The sequence below is a fragment of the Coregonus lavaretus genome (assembly GCF_964263955.1).
Source record: "Coregonus lavaretus genome assembly, chromosome: 7".
Taxonomy (NCBI): Eukaryota; Metazoa; Chordata; class Actinopteri; order Salmoniformes; family Salmonidae; genus Coregonus; species Coregonus lavaretus.
The window spans coordinates 30,217,139-30,239,308 of NC_139994.1; the positions used below are offsets into that span (position 1 = coordinate 30,217,139).

A 22,170-nucleotide genomic window follows, 5' to 3' on the forward strand; every position below is an offset into this window, starting at 1 on the left:
CTAAAAGGGCATTATCATAATTTTCACAATTTCACAGTATTATTCCAACCTTATAGTGTAGAAATATATAAAACACAGGAAAATCACGTTTTTACTGCACTGGGCCTTTAATATGCTTTGTGACATCATAATGATATTGGTGATAATGTACTGATATGGCCCTATAGAAATGTTACATCTTACAGTTTTTATCAATCATTTTTTACCATCACCATCATTAGTTATTGCCCTTACAATACTGGTATTGAGATGCTAATGTATTAATAATCAATACAATTATATTGTTGTCAGTGTCATAGTGCATGCCTCCTTTCCTGTTGATAGAATCTCTACAACATTCGGTGTGTCAACATTACACAACTCCACAAAGTTTTTCCACTACTTTGTTAAAATAGCACCAGAGCCTCTTCCTGATGCGTGCACACACACACACACACACACACACACACACACACACACACACACACACACACACACACACACACACACACACACACACACACACACACACACACACACAACACAGAGAGAGAGAGAGAGAGAGAGAGAGAGAGAGACTGTGAGACAACAGAAACTTGAGCACATCATATTGGCATATCCGAGTGACTGAAGGGGGTGGGATGGCAGAGGGCTGGCAACATATGGAGTATTTTTGGTAGGGAGGGAGGGGGTGCCTGTATTTGGAGTTGTAGGGGGTGGGAGCTGGAAATTAGGGAGGGAGGGGGTTTCATTTCATAGACTTGGTTGGACCCTGACTCACTCAAACACTGAACTACAGTGCACTGACAGACAGACAGAGGACAGAGGGACAGAGGAAAGAGGAAGAGAGAGCAACCTGTGAGAGAAAATCAACAAAGCGAAAGAAAGCCAAGAAAGAAACGAAGAAAGATAAGGAAGAAGAGTGAGAGGAAAGTGAGTGGAGAGAGAGGTAAACGCATATTGACTGTATTTTTCTCTAACTATTTGCATGATTCTTCGAGTCATGATTCATCCAACTTGATGAGATAGCCTATCCTAATCATAAAGCATTTATATATAATATGTAATATGTTGACATTAGAAGTTGCACTGCTGCGCTCTTGTATTTCACCAGAACTTTACAACTTAACCATCGCCAATAACACAAAATACAAGTGTGCAGATATTTGCATGAAAGACATACCCAAATAAGAACCTTTTCACACATTTCATCACCTAAAATAATCGATGTAAACACATTCATTCTAGCATCAACTATACACTATGTAGAATCTGCAGTTGCATTCTATTTCACTCACACTCACACACATTTAATGCGAGGCCAGTTGAAATCAGGATACGAGTGATAGCCTACTTGAGGGGGGCGGGGGGGGGGTTAACTCATTCCAGCTCTAGCCTCAAAGGCACAGAGTGTTGCTCAGCATCTATAAATAATCTCTGGAGATAGGCATAGGAATTCTGACACTGGGGGAGGTAGGAGTTGGACGCATGATGGCATTGTGTCCTGTACAGAGCTCCTGCATGCCAGTGAGTTCTGGCCTTTGAGATTTTGCATCAACACTGGTAAACAGCAGGTGGTGTTAGTGCTAATGATCATTCTTCCTGGCTTTGTGTTTGTTTTGTCACGGTGTCACCTACTCAGCTACCTCTGCCACGTTCCAATATCTTTCCCGTCGACTTTGATCCATCTCTGCTATTTTCCTTATGTTCATGCCCTTTTCATTTCTGTCCTCCTTTTGCTTTAGTGTCATAAGCTGTTCTCTCTGTTCCTAACCTACCCCATATGATGTTTTTCATAGGATCTGGTAGTTCATCTTTCTTCCACATTATTGTGCTGTTTTCCTACCAATTCTGACCCTCATCATCCTCGGCAAAGACATACTTGCAGTATGGAGGTTATGGCACACTCGGATACTCCAATACACATTTGAGAAGTACACTCAATCACATTTATTTATAAAGCCCTTTTTACATCAGCAGATGTCACAAAGTGCTATACAGAAACCCAGCCTAAAACCCCAAACAGCAAGCAAGGCAGATGTACACCACAACCTCCCAACAATAAGCTTTGCCTCAGACCTCAACTAGCTTATATAATTTTTACAAAGATTCACATGCATACTGTATTTGATTCTCTGCCTCTCTCCCTCCCCTCCTACTCATCCTCTCTGAACTTGATGTTTTCAAATATCCCCGGTCAGTGCAGTGGACGATGCTTGTGACTGGGCTGTGGAGAGGGGGACAGAACAGCAGCTGTTGTTGGTGTTATATGAGAAAGAGCTGACACTGGGAGTTAGTTACATGCCAAAGGGAGGGTGTGAGTAGCCACCTAGTTGGATGTCGCAACACATCCCAAAAGAGATGAAACAGCAGTGACCAGTGATGTACTGTACCACTACTCATATCTTGTGACAGACTATACAAAATCGAGTAGATGGCCAGAGGCCACCGCTTACGCAAGATTTGTTCTGGGTGCCGAAATTATAGCCTACCATTACTGACCTATAGCTGGTCCACACCAGAGATTCCACTGTGCACAGACATCAATTCAACGTCTATTCCATGTCATTTCAATGAAATTACATGGAAACAACGTTGATTCAACCAGTGTGCCCCCAGTGGGATGAGAATTATTGGAATGATTGGGGGAAGTGATCCCTGACAATTTGACTTAAATTGTTGACCGGCCAGGCAACAAAAGTTGAGGCTGCTTATCTAAGAAAGAACCTGATATTTCTGAGACCACTTTCTTAAATCTTCTCTGCTGGTGGACAAGAACCTGACCACCAAATGAAGACATTGGCAAAGGTCTTAGAATATTCAGCAAGGTTCTAGCAATGTAGCTAACAATGTCACGTGATTACATCAAATTAAAAATAACCTTCACATAGCACATTAATCCTCACAAATATCTGGAACCAAGGTTGGTCACAGCTGCTGTGTCATCCCCCATAGTGGGCGCCCCATGGCAAATAGACACAACAATAGCACAACATCAGACGTCATCACGGGAACCAACAATAGCACCACATCTATTTATTAAAACTGGTACTTCATATAGCATAGTACATTGAGCAAATGTACACATTTTACATTTACATTTTAGTCATTTAGCAGACGCTCTTATCCAGAGCGACTTACAGTTAGTGAGTGCATACATTTTCATACTGGCCCCCCGTGGGAAACGAACCCACAACCCTGGCGTTGCAAACGCCATGCTCTACCAACTGAGCTACACGGGACCTTACACCACTAATAGGTCAAGGATGATTGGTGACCCATATTCACTGCTTTTGTGGGTGATCTGTAAACAACAGTCTGGACATAATAGCCTTGGCTGAGGGTCAATCTCCGACAGGATCTCCATGTATGTCTTTTCATAACATGTGGTGGAAAGCACCTGCACTCCGACATGCTGTTATACTATGGCTCTGGCCATGGAAAGGTATTCTGTTTACTGAGATCATAAGCAACATGGAGTGAAAAATCTCCATTTAGCCTATCTGATTTGGTTTTTGAGAGAGAACAAATGTCCTTTCGCACCAACTGTTGTCACCTTCTCACCAAGCTGCTTGGCGATGGTCTTGTAGCCCATTCCAGCCTTGTGTAGGTCTACAATCTTGCCCCTGACATCCTTGGAGAGCTCTTTGGTCTTGGCCATGTTGGAGAGTTTGGAATCTGATTGACTGATTGCTTCTGTGGACAGGTGTCTTTTATACAGGTAACAAACTCCCTTTAAGAGTGTGCTCCTAATCTCAGCTCGTTACCTGTATAAAAGACACCTGGGAGCCAGAAATCTTTCTGATTGAGAGGGGGTCAAATACTTATTTCCCTCATTAAAATGCAAATCAATTTATAACATTTTTGACATGCGTTTTTCTGGATTTTTTAGTTGTTATTCTGTCTCTCACTGTTCAAATAAACCTACCATTAAAATTATAGACTGATCATTTGTTTGTCAGTGGACAAACGTACAAAATCAGCAGGGGATCAAATACTTTTTTCGCTCACTGTAGATATTTACATGAAGGCAGGGTAAAGTGACTAGGCATCAGGATAGATAATAATAAGAGTAAAACAAGGACAGAGTAGCAGCAGCATTTCCAGGTTTTGGTCCTCTAATGTTGATGATAATGACGCTGTACCCTTGTAATCAAAGGACGAGTCATGATTAAGTTGTCCCCCTATGATCCTTTTTATTGCCTGTGATCCTTTGTATTGCCTCTGAATACAAAGGATCTGTTACAGTCACTAAAGGGATTATATTTGTACATGCCTGTCCTGTTGTCATAGCGAATGGGGTGGAATACTCTTGTCCATGGCAACTGGGCCAGGACTCTATCCTGTATCGGGGAGGCAAGAGATCAGAGTTTTATATCTATAAAGGCCACAGTCACAGCGTGTCCTTCTTTGTTTGTTTACAAAGTGATAAGCGAGTAATTTGGGTATAGTGAGTCAAATCACTGGGAGGATATGATGAGGGGCAGGTATGGGGTGTGGAACCAGAGAGGGGGTTTACTGGGTAGTAATCCAAGGGGCAGGGGCACCGCTATGCTCGCTTTGCCCTTAGTGTATTTTTAGGTGACATGAGCGCGCCTGTGTATCTGTGATTGAAGTTGCCATGGATGTTGAGCTAGTGAGATGTGTGTATTTTTCCAAGTATGTGTTCCAAGTGTGTGCTTAGTTTGTCATTATGATTGAGACACTTTGAAACTTGTATAACCAGCATGCGTATAAGCAACGTTTATACAAAACTAAGGGACTATTGAGGATCATACTGAATATTTTTCAAATGTCCTTCTAAAACTCCCCTCAAATTTCTCACGTTTTTATATAGGGCCATTTAAAACATGAATAAGATTCCCAGTTGTTCTGTTGCTGAAATATAGTGGGAGTCTGTGTATGAGTATGAATACAAGCACATGTATCTCTGGCTGCAATAAACCATAAACCTGACCCGAAGCACCCCTAGAAACCTGCAGCTGTCAATCACAACCCCTCTTTTTTTAGACTCCGTCTGTGACAGAGAGAGAGATAAAGAGTATATGTTGTTACTGTGTTGCCATGGTCTTTTTCTCTGATGTTGTGATACTTAGTGCTTTTTCTCTTCAATTTTTCAGGTCCCGTGTGCTGTCGCACTGAAACTGACCAACCCCACCTACCCACCACCCTTACACACCGGTGTCCGTCAATCTATTCGTCTTGTGTTCCCCTTCTGTCAGCAGTAGAGAACACATAGCTAGTCCAACAGCCAGTCAGTGTGTCAGTCACTCAGTGTTACAGTGGGTGTTTGTCAGTGAAGAAAGTCCACCTTATCACACTCAGTAAAAAGTCTGTTTTGTCAATTTGTTGATTAGTTGGTCCGTTGGAGTCCTCATCCCTCAGTGCTTCAGTCAGCACTCGAGAACCAAAATCTTTAAACCCAACTGTCAAAGTAGCTGTCGCCATGGCCCCCAAGAAGAAGGCCAATCGTACAAAGATTGCCATGGAGCCAGTTGTCACCCAGGTGACCACTGTTACCACTCAGATGGCAGGAGGAGTGGTGGTGGTGGAGGGCGTGAAGAAGATCGAGGAGATGGCCGCACTGGATATCGTGCAGCTCAACCACCTCAACCTCCCACTGCCCCCTCCCATCATCAAGCCCGGAGAAAAGGGCCTGGGTCTGGGCTGTGAGGTTACCCGCCCCCTCCACGGCAATGCCCTGCTGGAGGAGCTGAGCCGCATGCGCCAGGAGCGCTTCCTCACCGACCTGGAGCTGGCCTGTAAGACCAAGGCCTTCGACGTGCACAAACTGGTCATTTCTTCCGTCAGCCAGTACTTCCGGGAGGTCCTGGCCAAGGACCCTGGAATGAAGCGTCTAGAGCTGCCCTCACTCTCCCCCCTCGGTAGGTTTCAAACTAAACCACCTAGCATCTATAGCTGATATTTATTAAAGGCAGGAACAGTCTTGTTTGGAAACATATTTGTGAAATCCGCATTAATAGACAAAAACACATGAATAAAGTGATGATGTTGTCCACCTATTCCCAGGCCTGGCCAACGTGATCACCTTTGCCTACCTGGGCCGCGTCCACATGTCCCTGTACACCATCGGCTGTACTGTGTCAGCTGCTGCCACCCTCCAGATCCCCCAGCTGCTCCAGATGTGCATGGACTTCCTGCTGGCTGAGATGAACGTGCAGACGTGCGTGTACGTGTGGAACATCTCCGCCGCCTACGGCCTGATTCCCGTGCGCGACGCAGCCCGCCGCTTTGTGCTGGAGAACTTTGTCGCGTTCACCGAGACACCCCTGTTCAACCAGCTGACCCTGGAACAGATCACAGCCTTCCTCCAGGAGGACAGCCTGCTTCTGCCATCTGAAGTCACCGCCTTCCAGGTCAGCTCAGCTCACCATGTTTCCTCATTCCCTACCCCCAACTACAGCCATTTTGATCGAAACCTAAATCCAGCCTCAGACCAGCTGTTAAGGACATGATATAGCCACATGACCCTAGTACACGGACACTTGCCAGGCTATTTTACATCCTACTGTGAATAGAAATACTCAGTCAGTATAACTCACTATATGTATGGTTATTAATACACAATACCAGTAGGGATGAGAGACTTAGCAAGGAAGCAGAGAGGGAGCGGTATTTATAAACCGAATCGAATAGGATTCTAAGTATAGTTCTGGTTTCATTCAACCACAGTTGGCCATGAAGTGGCTGGACTTCGACCCCAAGCGCCAGGTGCACGCCACCGAGCTGCTGTCCCACGTGCGCTTTGAGACCATCCCCGCCAGCGAGCTGGTCAGCGAGATCCAGCCCGTGGCGAGGATGATGATGGACCCTCACTGCCACCGCTTGCTGGTGGACGCCATGAACTACCACCTGCTACCCCACCAACAGAACACGCTGCAGTCTCGTCGCACGCAGGTGCGTGGCGGACAGTCCACCCTGCTGACTGTTGGGGGGCGTCCCTCCATCACAGAGCGGGCACTGAGCAGAGTGGTGAGTGTGGGGGATCTGGTGGGGGGCTAAACGTTAGGCAGAGGTCAAAGACATGATGAAGTAAACCAACATTTTAGAAGACTACTGTTTCACCAATCACCATGATTCAACAGTCTTATCCAAAATGAGAAGTGCTAAGTTGTTGACGTATGATTCCCTTCCAGGTGCTGTGGAGAGACCCACGTGAGGGTGTGGCCACCTGGCGCCACCTATCCCAGCTGCCCGCTAAGAGCTTCAACCAGTGTGTGGCTGTGATGGATGGCTTCCTGTACGTGGCCGGAGGAGAGGATCAGAACGATGCACGAAACCAGGCCAAGCACGCTGTCAGCACCCTCAGCAGGTACATGGATATCCTGTATATCTATGAGCAAACACCCACACATGAGAAAGGTCACTGACCAGGTCCAGACCTTAACATACCGTAAATATAACAAGGCAGTAAAGCATACTTGAGTGTTCCTTGATTATGTGTAGATTTCATTTCACTTTAGACAAATGTATATTCTGACTCAACACTGTTAATCTCTTGCTCCTCAGGTACGACCCTCGCTTCAACACGTGGCTGCATCTGGCTAGCATGCGCCAGCGCCGCACCCACTTCAGCCTGGTGGCCACCAGCGGGCGCCTGTACGCCATTGGCGGCCGCAACGTGGAGGGCCTGCTGGCCACCACCGAGAGCTACCTGCCCTCCTCCAACACCTGGCAGCTCAAGACGCCCATGGAGGTGCCACGCTGCTGCCACGCCAGCGCCGTGCTGCCCTCCGGAGACATCCTGGTGACCGGCGGCTACATCAACTGCGCCTACTCTCGCTCCGTGGCCTGCTACAACATTGAGACGGACAGTTGGAGTGAGAAGGCCAGCCTGGAGACACCCCGAGGCTGGCACTGCTCCTCCACCTTGGGAGGGAAGGTGTACGTGGTGGGTGGTAGCCAGCTGGGCCCCAGCGGAGACCGTGTGGACGTCCTGTCCATGGAGGTGTTCTCCCCGGAGAACGGTGAGTGGAGCCGGGCCTCCCCCCTGCCCCTGGGCGTGAGCACAGCAGGCCTGTCACCGCTCGGGGAACAGCTGTACCTGCTGGGTGGCTGGAACGAGGCCGAGAAGCGCTACAAGGCGGCTGTGCAGAAGTATACCCCAGCAACCGACAGCTGGTCCATGGCGGAGAATCTGCCCGAGGCCACTGTGGGTGTGTCCTGCTGCACCCTGACCCTCCCACCCCGCCACGCCCCCCGCAGGCAACAGCACCACAACACCCCAGCAACCAAGGAGGAGCAGCTACAGCCACAGAGAAAGAGCAGTGAGGCCCCACAGCCCATCACTGCCTGAGAGCGAGATTTAAAAAATTTAAAAAAATAAAAAAATTAAAAAAAAGGGAGAGAGAAGGAAGATGGAAGGGAGGAGTGATAGAGAGGTGGAGGAGAGAAGAGAGCTGTAGATAGAGGAACAGAGCAGGAAAGGAAGGAAAATGAAAGATGGAAGGAAGAGTGAATAATTATTAACTCTTTTAGTGGTATGATAACAGTACATTAGGGAGTTCAATAAAATGGGGCCTATGTGGTTGTTGAATGTGAATATGACTAAATTAAATCAATTTGCAGTATGTGTACAATATGTATTGCAGTTAGTAATGTGGAACATGTTAGAACTGTGGTGATTACGTGTGTGCATGGTTGCAAGAGTGTGTACATTCTGGAGTGAATGATAGTGTCTGGGTGTTATACATGAAGCCATACAATCTTATGACAAATATTGGAATATGATTTTCAGCAAAACTTTAAACATTTCTCATTAAATAGAATCAGTTAAAATAATCTATATTTATAACAGTACTGTAAAGTCTGTATTAGCTCAGATTTTTTATTTATCATACAGTATTTAAACATATACATTGGGGAAAAAAAGTATTTAGTCAGCCACCAATTGTGCAAGTTCTCCCACTTAAAAAGATGAGAGGCCTGTAATTTTCATCATAGGTACACGTCAACTATGACAGACAAAATGAGAAAAAAAATTCTAGAAAATCACATTGTAGGAATTTTAATGAATTTGCAAATTATGGTGGAAAATAAGTATTTGGTCAATAACAAAAGTTTCTCAATACTTTGCTATATACCCTTTGTTGGCAATGACACAGGTCAAATGTTTTCTGTAAGTCTTCACAAGGTTTTCACACACTGTTGCTGGTATTTTGGCCCATTCCCCCATGCAGATCTCCTCTAGAGCAGTGATGTTTTGGGGCTGTCGCTGGGCAACACAGACTTTCAACTCCCTCCAAAGATTTTCTATGGGGTTGAGATCTGGAGACTGGCTAGGCCACTCCAGGACCTTGAAATGCTTCATACGAAGCCCCTCCTTCGTTGCCCGGGCGGTGTGTTTGGGATCATTGTCATGCTGAAAGACCCAGCCACGTTTAATCTTCAATGCCCTTGCTGATGGAAGGAGGTTTTCACTCAAAATCTCACGATACATGGCCCCATTCATTCTTTCCTTTACACGGATCAGTCGTCCTGGTCCCTTTGCAGAAAAACAGCCCCAAAGCATGATGTTTCCACCCCCATGCTTCACAGTAGGTATGGTGTTCTTTAGATGCAACAGCATTCTTTGTCCTCCAAACACGACGAGTTGAGTTTTTACCAAAAAGTTATATTTTGGTTTCATCTGACCATATGACATTCTCCCAATCCTCTTCTGGATCATCCAAATGCACTCTAGCAAACTTCAGACGGGCCTGGACATGTACTGGCTTAAGCAGGGGGACACGTCTGGCACTGCAGGATTTGAGTCCCTGGCGGCGTAGTGTGTTACTGATGGTAGGCTTTGTTACTTTGGTCCCAGCAGGTCATTCACTAGGTCCCCCCGTGTGGTTCTGGGATTTTTGCTCACCGTTCTTGTGATCATTTTGACCCCACGGGGTGAGATCTTGCGTGGAGCCCCAGATCGAGGGAGATTATCAGTGGTCTTGTATGTCTTCCATTTCCTAATAATTGCTCCCACAGTTGATTTCTTCAAACCAAGCTGCTTACCTATTGCAGATTCAGTCTTCCCAGCCTGGTGCAGGTCTACAATTTTGTTTCTGGTGTCCTTTGACAGCTCTTTGGTCTTGGCCATAGTGGAGTTTGGAGTGTGACTGTTTGAGGTTGTGGACAGGTGTCTTTTATACTGATAACAATATCAAACAGGTGCCATTAATACAGGTAACGAGTGGAGGACAGAGGAGCCTCTTAAAGAAGTTACAGGTCTGTGAGAGCCAGAAATCTTGCTTGTTTGTAGGTGACCAAATACTTATTTTCCACCATAATTTGCAAATAAATTCATTAAAAATCCTACAATGTGATTTTCTGGAAAAAAAATGCTCAATTTGTCAGTCATAGTTGACGTGTACCTATGATGAAAATTACAGGCCTCTCTCATATTTTTAAGTGGGAGAATTTGCACAATTGGTGGCTGACTAAATACTTTTTTCCCCCACTGTAAGTGCAATAAAGTGAGTGTTGCAGTGACTGCTGAAGTATAGGTGGACAAGGTTAGAGGTCAAAATGACATGATTACAATGTCATCCACTGACGAACACAGAGAATGTCTGACAGGGCGATGGCCCAGCAAACTGTGTCCCTGACCTAGTCACAGGTCTTTTTCTTTGATTCAGAAATTAAATGAGTGTCCGTTTAAAGATTTGGCTCAGGTCATGTTTTGTATCTAGTCCATGGGTTCCAGCTCACCTGTGTTTATGCTATATCAGAGTCAACCTCTGCCATCTCCATCCAGGCGATACAATGCCAAGCTACCAGGAATCAGTGAAACTCCCATAGATGGGAACCTGCCTAGCAGAAATAGGGGTTAGGTAAATGAGGACTCGACCATAATGTAACTGCATGCTAATTAGGCTTATTTAATTTGAGAAATCCCTCTGTATAAGTCTTACTGAGAAGTGAGCTGGCACAGGGAAAGTGTGTTGGTGCTTTTTGCATTTACACAGGCAGCCCAATTCAGATCTTTTGCCCAATTAGTGGAAAAATATCAGAAATGGCCTGCCTGTGTGAACAGCCATTGTCTATCCAGACAAGCGGTGCCAGAGGCAATGGAACCCTAGGGTTTCACTGAATAAAGCCAAACTGACCTAAGGGATCCGTCTTATTTCAATGAACTTCACTCCTCACAGGTAACTTAAAAGCGGTTACGTTGTCCAGGAAACACTTTCTGCATTGTCCAGTCACATTTTTCTATAAAAACAGCCAACTCAGATGAAGTAGCATGAAATCACTCTGGGTTTGGAACCATAAATAACCCCTATGCTTGCACCAACTCGTCTCCGACACCTTCCCAATGACATTCTGAAGAGATACAAGACAGCTGCTTAAATTAGCGTAATCAAAGCCATGCGACCTCCAAAAATAGTATCAGGTAACTCACTTCAACCAGACTTGTCATTTTAAGTGCCAATATTGCCATCATGTGGCAGAAGAATGAAACACCAAGTACTGCATACAAACCGTTCAATACAACTGGCTGCATTTAGGAAAGTAGACAATTCAGCCCAAAAGTACACATTAGGCAAATCACTCAAAATCAAATGTACATTTTCTCCATCATGTATTCTGAATTTATATTATTTTCCCCTTTTATAGCATCCTATAGGTATAGTTACAATGTGAGCTTCAGAAGAAAAAGCTTCTCAATACAGACCCTCTGCTCTCAAAATCAGGATACCATGAGAAATACATACTAATATTTGTGCTTGAAAGCAGCAAGCTCCATTCTTTCCAGAATCTACACACACATTACTGTAGTCTGTCCTTTGAGTCAAGTTACTGCCAACCATTTCCTATTATGCATAATTGAACTAAATGTGGGTTACTTAAGAAAAATAAAACTATTCAGCATAGGATTCATATCACTTCAATGACCACAGGACCAAAAACTGGTCTTTTACCATTTTATTAGTTATAAACAAGGTCAATGGAGGTCCTTTACTTCCCGGGGAGGATGATACCGTCATACTGGAGAAAGAAAAAAGAAAGACAACAATTAGCTGCTTAGCAAAGAAGTCTACTCACAAGCTCCACACAAGACAAGCTGTCCATTTTTTAAATATTACACAGGTCATTCAGCCTTACTACACAACACGAGTCAGCAGAGTTCTCTACCAAAAGCTTTCAAGCAGCGGTAGGCAATCATACCTGCATAGGGGCACTGAGTGCATGCTTTTATTCCAGCCAAACAGTAACAGCCGATTCAAAATGATCAAAGTCAACATTGAAGAGTTCATGTGGTCCTCAGAACAGCGGATATAATCCAACTGGGATACTAGGTACAGACAGTCGGTGTAAAACCCTTGATATTTTGGTTGGCAGCACACAGCAAATAGTCTGCATCCACAACAGTCATTTGCAGGTATGATAGCCTACCCCTGTATAAGAGAAACCATTCAAACCATTACAGTCAGATATTTTTATTTTTTTACTGAGCCACACCTTCTGCTGGAACCAGCGCATGGCTTCCTCTTTGCGGATGCGGTGCCTGAAACCGATGCGGCCCGTTTTCTGCTTCTTGCCAGCGATGCTGAAACCAGGTCTGCCCATAACCTGACAACAAAAGGAGTGAGAGAAAGAGCGTGGTTCAGTTTAGAAGACATGTAAATACTATCGTAACACAACTGGCAAGTAAAATCAAAACCAAGCTTTATTTAAAAAGCATTCTAAAGCATGTGAAGCCACTCACGACGTAGAAGTCCAGTCCATAGATACCGATGCTGGGGTCGTACTTGATTCCCAGATCAATGTGTTCCTGGATGCCAAAGCCGAAGTTGCCAGTGTCGGAGAAGTTGTTCTTCCTCAACTCGTACTCACGCACCTTTGGAAGGAAGTGTTATACCAATAAGCAGGGGCAACATTAAGCAACATGCCTAAATACATTCCTAACCATGTGGACAATGGTCAAAGTTGACCCCTTGCCGAAACACCATTGGTTGATGTTGAACACGAGTGATACAATTTAACCATATGTAGAACTCTAGAAAGCTACTAACAGCAGCAAATATTACCACTACACTAAAAGGTGTCAGAAACATTCCCTTGAAAAATGAATGGCGATTAAGAGTTTTGCAAGGTCATCAAAGCCACATTCCAAAACATTTCATGCAGTGTTTGTAATAAATAGGTGTAGTAATGGACAGTGTCAAATAAAATTGAAAGCTCACCTTGAGTCCCTTTTCCAGGATCTCCTCAGCCTTAGCTCCACGGACAGTACAGTGGACAGCAATCTTTTCATTTCTGCGGATACCGAAGGATCGCACAGTGTAGCGGGCTGAGGGGGTACATGGGGAGGATGACTCATTAAACACAACCATTTTCCAGTGACAATGTGTCATTCGAAGAGGTACCCATCAAACACCCCGCCACAGATTATCACAAACAATTCAGATTTAGGATACCTACCCTTGGAGAAGACGGGGGTCTGGCCTGTGAGCTGCTCAAGCACCTTAGCAGCACGGGTCAATCTGTCGCCACTCTCCCCAACACAGATGTTCATACAGAGCTTGCTGATGCGAAGCTCACGCATGGGGTTCTCCTTTTTCTCGCCCTGTTCCTGTTGAAATAAAACGCTGGCATTAGGAGGCTGGAAGGTTAACATTTACAAAATCTAATAACGAAACGTATGTTTAGCTAGCTATATCAGCTGTTTGCTCTGAAGCCAGGCCGGGTAGCTAGTTAGCTGCCAACATAGAAACATGTTGATTATAACTAACTACCTAACTAATACATCCTGGTCAATGTCAATAGACACCCAACTGGCCATATTTAGGCAGTTTCCAAACAGCCATACGTGTTTACACTGACTTAAATCTATTCAAAAACATGTTTCAAGGTGTCCTTTAACTTCATGGCTAAGTAACCACTGATTCCTGCCACACGGACATGCCTGTACATATCCTATGGCATATCCCCGGCTACTGCTAGCTAGCTTGCAGGTATCATATTTACAATGTTGCAGTCAATGTTGTAATTTCTTGAAGGTTAACAATATTTTCACACTGTTCGCATGGTGACTTTTACCCATGTTGCGTCAACTGTAACAAAGTACTGAGAAACGTATTCGGGGAGAGAAATCGACTGCAACAGCCATGTCGCTAGCCCTAACAGATGCTTCAATTAAAATCAATGACATAATATTTTGCCCTTAATATAACTTTGTTTCAATACTGCACATGAAACTACTCATATCTGTCTATAAAAATTCTGAGTTAATGGCCGTATAACGCTGATGATTGTGGATTTAAATGGTAAACCGCGAAATCTCGCCTCCTTATACGTAAAACTTGCACTCACCGCCATGTTTGATCACTAGAAGAGGACGACACGTTTCCGGCCCAGCGTATTTATAGGGAAGTGTTCAAATAAATGAACCCCAAGTAAAATCATGCATTTTAAGGAAGGTTCCATAGGCGCTCAAATTCAATAATAAAGTACAGTAAAACTGTACATATCAGTATTAAATTGCGCTTATGTAAGAATATTTAGATTCAAGAACACAAGAAAAAGGTTTATTTAAAGCAAAATTATGTAAGAATAAGTGGAAAATGTATTCAGTTTTTTTTTGCATGTTTTTTAGGCATTATTTTGATATTTTTTATTTAACCTTTATTTAACTAGGCAAGTCAGTTAAGAACAAATTCTTAATTACAATGACGGCCTACCAAAAGGCAAAAGGCCTCCTGCGGGGAAGGGGGCTGAGATTAAAAATATGTGTCACATATCAGTTTGCAAACAATGTAAAAAAAAAATAAAAAAAAACATTGAGGTAATAAAGCCGCATGCAAACATGGTCTCTTTTTTGCTTTCTTGAGTAAGGCAGCTCCAAAATGCAGGTGTTTCAGCCTAGCTCAGTGCTTTCTGTGGTGGTGGGGCAGCCAGCGGAAAATACGGAGCGCAGGGGTTGATTGGCTCAGTGTTCTGTCACTCATGGGGACACTACGTCACCGCCAAAGAAAGAAATTGTAGACCTCCACAAGTCTGGTTCCTCCTTGGGAGCAATTTCCAAACGCCTGAAGGTACCACGTTCATCTGTACAAACAATAGTACGCAAGTATAAACACCATGGGACCACACAGCCGTCATACCGCTCAGGAAGGAGACGCGTTCTGTCTCCTAGAGATGAACATACTTTGGTGCGAAAAGTGCAAATCAATCCCAGAATAACAGCAAAGGACCTTGTGAAGATGCTGGAGGAAACAGGTACAAAAGTATCTATATCCACAGTAAAACGAGTCCTATATCGACATAACCTGAAAGGCCGCTCAGCAAGGAAGAAGCCACTGCTCCAAAACCGCCATAAAAAAGGCAGACTACGGTTTGCAACTGCACATGGGGACAAAGATCGTACTTTTTGTAGAAATGTCTTCTGGTCTGATGAAACAAAAATAGAACTGTTTGGCCATAATGACCATCGTTATGTTTGGAGGAAAAAGGGGATGCTTGCAAGCCAAAGAACACCATCCCAACCGTGAAGCACGGGGGTGGCAGCATCATGCAGTGGGGGTGCTTTGCTGCAGGAGGGACTGGTGCACTTCACAAAATAGATGTCTTCATGAGGAAGGACAATCAGGTGGATATATTGAAGCAACATCTCAAGACATCAGTCAGGAAGTTAAAGCTTGGTTGCAAAATGGTCTTCCAAATGAACAATGACCCCAAGCATACTTCCAAAGTTGTGGCAAAATGGCTTAAGGACAACAAAGTCAAGGTATTGGAGTGGCCATCACAAAGCCCTGACCTCAATCCTATAGAAAATGTGTGGGCAGAACTGAAAAAGCGTGTGCGAGCAAGGAGGCCTACAAACCTGACTCAGTTACACCAGCTCTGTCAGGAGGAATGGGCCAAAGCTTGTGGAAGGTGTGGTGTCTAAGGAATTTATGACTTTGCTAACGTTTGCAAATGGTATCTTGGAGGATGTTGATTCAGCTTAGGGAAGCATCTGGGGAGCAGTTTTATAGGGGCACCCCATAAAACAGAGGAAGTCTGTTGTGTGGAGTCATGGGATTGGTCTCTAGGGAAAACCACCCATATCATGTTAAAGATGATAAATACTTGGTTGAGACAAAGGAGGACAGAACAACATATTATTTTGGGTCATTGTTCTCCAGATGCCTGTCTGTAAACTTACGCTGAAATCTTGTGATATAAATAAACCTTTATAATCAAAGTACAGTGTAAGCGGACTCCTTGGTCTCACAGCATAATTAGCATTATTATTTAGATACAACAAAGGCTACCTGAAACGTTTGACCCAAGTTAAATAATTTAAAGACAATGCTACCAAATACTAATTGAGTGTATGTAAACTTCTGACCCACTGGGAATGTGATGAAAGAAATAAAAGCTGAAATAAATCATTCTCTCTACTATTATTCTGACATTTCACATTCTTAAAATAAAGTGGTGATCCTAACTGACCCAAGACAGGGAATTTTTACTAGGATTAAATGTCAGAAATTGTGAAAAACTGAGTTTAAATGTATTTGGCAAAGGTGTATGTAAACTTCCGACTTCAACTGTATACTAAGTGTATGTTTTGTAGTAAGCTGTTAGTAGCCCATGTGCCTCACCCTAATAATTTGGTCCCTTTCCCCCTCATAACTTAGCCTACTGTTCTGACTTGGTGGTGCACATGTAGCCTATAGCCTGTTTTAGAGAAATGTAATCATTGAATATTGTAAAAGCTTTCATTGTCTGCTTACAGTGCATTAGGAAAGTATTCAGACCCCTTGACTTTTTCCACATTTTGTTACGTTACAGCATTATTCTAAAATGTATTAAATATTTGTTTTCCTCATCAATCTACACACAATACCCCATAATGACAAAGCAAAAACAGGTTTTTAGACATTTTTGCAAATGTATTCAAAATAAAAAAACAGAAATATCACATATGCATAAGTATTCAGACCCTTTACTCAGTACTTTGTTGATTACAGCCTTGCATCTTCTTGGGTATGATGCTACAAGCTTGGCACATCTGTTTTAGGGGAGTTTATCCCATTTTTCTCTGCAGATCCTCTCAAGCTCTGTTCAGGTCTCTCCAGAGATGTTCGATCGGGTTCAAGTCTGGGCTCTGGCTGGGCCACTCAAGGACATTCAGAGACTTGTCCCGAAGCCTGCAATTGCCTGCAACAAGCCTGCAATTTGTCCTGCAATTCCTTTGACCTCATGGCTTGGTTTTTGCTCTGACATGCACTGTCAACTGTGGGACCTTATATAGACAGGTGTGTGCCTTTCCAAATCATGTCCAATCAATTGAATTTACCACAGCTGGACTCCAATCAAGTTGTAGAAACATCTCAAGTATGATCAATGGGAACAGGATGCACCTGAGCTCAATTTCTAGTCTCATAGCAAAGGGTCTGAATACTTATGAACATAATGTATTTCTGTTTTTAATTTTTTATAAATTTGCAAACATTTCTAAAAACCTCTTTTCACTTTGTCATTATGGGGTATTGTGTGTAGATTGATGAGGAAATGTTTTTATTTAATCCATTTTACAGTAAGGCTGTAATGTAACAAAATGTGGAAAAAGGGAAGGGGTCTGAATACTTTCCGAAAGCACTGTATATGCCCCCTTTATTTATCCTATGGTTCTGACTTGGTGTACAGGGAGAGTACTGTAAGAACGGCCCATGTTCTGAATTCTGTTGCTGTACATTTCAAAAGTGCTGAACAAATAGTTATATTGACTATGTCCGTCCTAGCTCGCTCATTAATATCTTAATTGAAATTACGGATTGCCTCTTATCTGCTCCTCGTCCCCTTATGTCATAGTTTGTACATCTCAACTGTCAGTAGAAATCACATTTGTTTAAGCAAGTCAGCCACATCAGCTATGTTTTTTTAAACGGCAGTAAATGAGGCTGAATGAACTGTTTCGCTGCCAGACAAGGCTCCGCTGATAGCCAGGTGTAGCGATGGTAAGGATTCACTCCATGGTGCTGAAAAGAAAGCTCTGCTGTTGGGACAACTTTATGTAGGCCCTAACAGTTTGTGGGCACCGTTTGTCACCGTTATAGTGCAATTAATGTATAGTTTAGTGTTGTGTAGTGGCTTTGCTGGCATGCATGTTATTTTTTTATATATTTTTTGGTCCCAGCAAGATTTACATGCTAAAATCGCTGTCACACCCTGGCTCTGGGACTCTATATGTTGAGCCAGGGTGTGTATATTCTATGTGTTGTGTTTCTATGTCGGGATTCTAGTTTTGTATTTCTGTGTTGGCCAGAGTGGTTCCCAGTCAGAGGCAACGAGTGTCAGCTGTTGCTGGTTGTCTCTGATTGGGAGCCATATTTATACAGGCTGTTTTCCCACAATAGTTGTGGGATCTTGTTCCAGTTGGTTTGTTCCTTTTGGTCTGTACCGTAGGACTGCACGTATCGTTTGTTGTTTTGTGCGAGTGTTTACTCTCTTTAAATAAATATGTTTGCCTGCAACGCTGCGCCTTGGTCCACTCTCTCTAACGATCGTGACAGAAGATCCCACCATACCAGGACCAAGCAGCGTGTCCAGGAGCAGGCGGCCTGGACATGGGAGGAAGCGCCGGGAAAGGAGCTGGAGAGGTTGGCGATGGCCCAGGTGGGCAAATCGTGGTCCTGGGAGGACATGCTCGGGGGCAAAGGGCCATGGGCTAAGATTAAGGCCCTGGCGAGAGAGGAGCAACGGCGTCAACAGTGTCGTCGTCGGACGGACGAGAGGCAACCCCAGAAATTTTTTAGGGGGGGGCACACGGCATGGGCGACTGGGCAGCAGGAGGCTGCCACAGGGCGAAATGGGAGACGAGGAGAGAAGGCCACCGGGTTACGGGAGCCATTGGTGAGAGGAGGGAAGGAAGTTGTAGAGGCACGGCGAGAGGTACTGAGGTGTATTGCCAGTCCGGTCCGGCCCGTTCCTGATCCCCGTTTAAGGCCAGTGGTGTGTGTTCCCAGTACGGTCCGGCCTGTTCCTGTTCCTCGCACCAAGCCTACGGTTCGCGTCGCCAGCCCGGCCTGTTCCTGCTCCTCGCACCAAGCCTACGGTGCGCGTCGCCAGCCCGGCCCGGCCTGTTCCTGCCCTTCGCACCAAGCCTACGGTGCGCGTCGCCAGCCCGGCCCGGCCTGTTCCTGCCCCTCGCACCAAGCCTACGGTGTGCGTCGCCAGCCCGGCCCGGCCTGTTCCTGCTCCTCGCACCAAGCCTACGGTGCGCATCGTCAGCCCGGTCCGGCCCGTTCCTGCTCCACGCACCAAGCCAGGGGTGCGAGTCGTCAGCCCGGTCCGGCCCGTTCCTGCTCCACGCACCAAGCCAGGGGTGCGCATCGTCAGCCCGGTCCGGCCCGTTCCTGCTCCACGCACCAAGCCAGGGGTGCGAGTTGTCAGCCCGGTCCGGCCCGTTCCTGCTCCACGCACCAAGCCAGGGGTGCGAGTCGTCAGCCCGGTCCGGCCCGTTCCTGCTCCACGCACCAAGCCAGGGGTGCGCATCTTCAGCCCGGTCCGGCCCGTTCCTGCTCCACGCACCAAGCCAGGGGTGCGCATCGTCAGCCCGGTCCGGCCCGTTCCTGCTCCACGCACCAAGCCAGGGGTGCGCATCGTCAGCCCGGTCAGGCCCGTTGCTGCTCCACGCACCAAGCCAGGGGTGAGCATCGTCAGCCCGGTCCGGCCCGTTCCTGCTCCACGCACCAAGCCAGGGGTGCGCGTCGTCAGTCCGGCACAACCCGTGCCTGGGTCACCGGTGCCTGGTCAGGTACCGGTCAGCTGCTCCACACCGGAGCTTAAGCAATCCGCTCCTACGACGTCCAGTCCAGCTCCAGCCAGCGGGGCCAGACCGGACCAGGGGCGCTACGGGGGGATTATTGGAGGGTGGTGGGCGAGCCCGGAGCCGGAACCGCCTCCGAGGAGGAATGCCCACCCAGCCCTTCCCTGTTTGGTCTATGTGGAGGCGCGGTCGCAGTCCGCGCCTTTAGGGGGGGGTACTGTCACACCCTGGCTCTGGGACTCTATATGTTGAGCCAGGGTGTGTATATTCTATGTGTTGTGTTTCTATGTTGGGATTCTAGTTTTGTATTTCTGTGTTGGCCAGAGTGGTTCCCAATCAGAGGCAACGAGTGTCAGCTGTTGCTGGTTGTCTCTGATTGGGAGCCATATTTATACAGGCTGTTTTCCCACAATAGTTGTGGGATCTTGTTCCAGTTGGTTTGTTCCTTTTGGTCTGTACCGTAGGACTGCACGTATCGTTTGTTGTTTTGTGCGAGTGTTTACTCTCTTTAAATAAATATGTTTGCCTGCAACGCTGCGCCTTGGTCCACTCTCTCTAACGATCGTGACAATCGCCACTGCAGTACACGCTTTTAGTTTTGTTGTCCTAGGCTACCTGGCTGAAATTCTTGCTCGCTAGCCTAACTTCCTTTCATGGGCAGCGATGCGCCAGGCCAGCTACTTGACATTAGCCTACTACATCTAGCTACATATTGAACTTCCATCCTCTCAGTCCAGTGGCACAATGTGTGAATTTATGGTTAGATCATAATCGCCGTTATAATCATTGGCCAGTACGGAGAATTAAGTAAAACCACAAGTCCAAATCCCAACTCCATCCATGGCTAATTTAGGAAAGGGACAATTTTAGATAGCTAGCTAGCCACCGGAGGACAACGACACAAGGAGATGCAACAATTCAGTTTTTTCTGTAAATGATGTTTGGCTTGTGATTTTGGTGCGCCAGGACCATTCACGGTTGAGCTCACTCAGTTTAGCTCAACGCTGATTGGCTATTATGTTGTTAAAAAATATATAAAGGGAAGCCAAACGTTCGCTGGCTTCCCTTGCGTTCAATGCTACGGGCTACAACAATGTCATACTCTTTTTGACCAGACAGCATCAGATAGTTGGCCTACAGATACTGAGACAGAAGGGCACTGTTTCTCCCGCTCTGATGTTTTCTCCAGTGAGATACATTCAGCCTCTTGCAAATTGGAGGAAAATTATGAAACACAGAGAGACGACAGATTTAAAAAAAAAAACAATTCTTGGTACATTTTTAGGGGAAGCCTGGCCTCCCTTGGCATCCATTAATACACGCCACTGAAAATGAATGGTGGAAAAACGATTGGAACCATTTCCTTGTTTGACCTCTAGGTTTTATGGGTATTATGACATACTGTGGTACTCTATTCATCAGTTAGTCATCCATCTTAGTTATGCCATTACATTCGTTTTTATTTCAGAAATTGCCATCACCTTTTCCGCCATACATTATTATTATTTATTTTTTTACCGATTTTGGAAGGGCCTACCGTAAAACAGATTTCAACACCGACAGACCACCAACTCTGTTATAAGACTACAACGAACAAGGATTTTATTTACACACACAATATGATAAATCATAAGATCATACATGCAGGACAAGTGATACATAATATAGTTTATTTAAAAGTTTGTCATGAAGTACAAGTACAAAAAAAGTATGAAAATGTATGCACTCACACAATTTGTTACCTTCCAGCCTTATTCTAAAATGTTTTCAATTGTTTTAAATTGATTAAAATGACTAAGCGAAAACAGGTTTGTATAAATTTTTGCACAATTATATATATTTTTGTACAGAAATCAAATCAAATGTTATTTGTCATATGCGCCGAATATAACTGGTGTAGACCTTACTGTGCAATGCTTACTTACAAGCCCTTAACCAACAATGCAGTTTTAAGAAAATAGAGTTAAGAAAATATTTACTAAAAAAAAGTTATTGGTCACCTCCCTGACCAAGGCCCTTCTCCCCCGATTACTCAGTTTGGCCGGGCGGCCAGCTCTAGGAAGAGTCTTGGTGGTTCCAAACTTCTTCCATTTAAGAATGATGGAGTCCACTGTGTTCTTGGGGACCTTCAATGTTGCAGACATTTTTTGGTAACTGTCTCTGAACTCTACGGACAATTCCTTTGACCTCATGGCTTGGTTTTTGCTCTGACATACACTTTCAACTGTGGGACCTTATATAGACAGGTGTGTGCCTTTCCAAATCATGTCCAATCAACTGAATTTACCACTAGTGGACTCCAATCAAGTTGTAGAAACATCTAAAGGATGATCAATGGAAACAGGATGCACCTGAGCTCATAGCAAAGGGTCTGAATACTTATGTAAATAAGGTATTTCTGATTTATATTTTGGGCAGGATATACACCT

General features: G+C 45.0%; 2 protein-coding genes across 2 annotated transcripts; one reads left to right on the plus strand and one right to left on the minus strand.

The window, feature by feature from the left end:
- Window positions 1-5,425: 5,425 nt before the first annotated feature.
- LOC311132056 (kelch-like protein 31) lies at window positions 5,426-8,296 on the plus strand (the record flags this gene model as incomplete). Its single annotated transcript, XM_084165224.1, has 5 exons — window positions 5,426-5,864; window positions 6,010-6,356; window positions 6,673-6,972; window positions 7,137-7,312; window positions 7,510-8,296. 5 exons carry the CDS (start codon window positions 5,426-5,428, stop codon window positions 8,294-8,296), a joined length of 2,049 nt encoding a protein of 682 aa, XP_084021350.1.
- A 3,593-nt stretch (window positions 8,297-11,889) lies between these two features.
- Window positions 11,890-14,368, minus strand: LOC311132063 (large ribosomal subunit protein uL5-like). The gene is made up of 6 exons (XM_084165230.1): window positions 14,296-14,368; window positions 13,405-13,555; window positions 13,167-13,273; window positions 12,689-12,820; window positions 12,442-12,552; window positions 11,890-11,967 (listed from the first exon to the last, which is right to left on the minus strand). Exons 1-6 carry the CDS (start codon window positions 14,299-14,301, stop codon window positions 11,938-11,940), a joined length of 537 nt encoding a protein of 178 aa, XP_084021356.1. The 5' UTR covers window positions 14,302-14,368; the 3' UTR covers window positions 11,890-11,937.
- Between the last annotated feature and the right edge of the window lie 7,802 nt (window positions 14,369-22,170).

Bases quoted from the DNA above. Each gene is read 5' to 3' on its own strand.
- LOC311132063 (XM_084165230.1), bottom strand. The intron at 13,274-13,404 runs GTAGGTATCCTA...GTACCCCCTCAG, and splicing joins GACCCCCGTCTTCTCCAAGG to CCCGCTACACTGTGCGATCC. The intron at 12,821-13,166 runs GTGAGCTTTCAA...TTCCTTCCAAAG, and splicing joins TCCTGGAAAAGGGACTCAAG to GTGCGTGAGTACGAGTTGAG.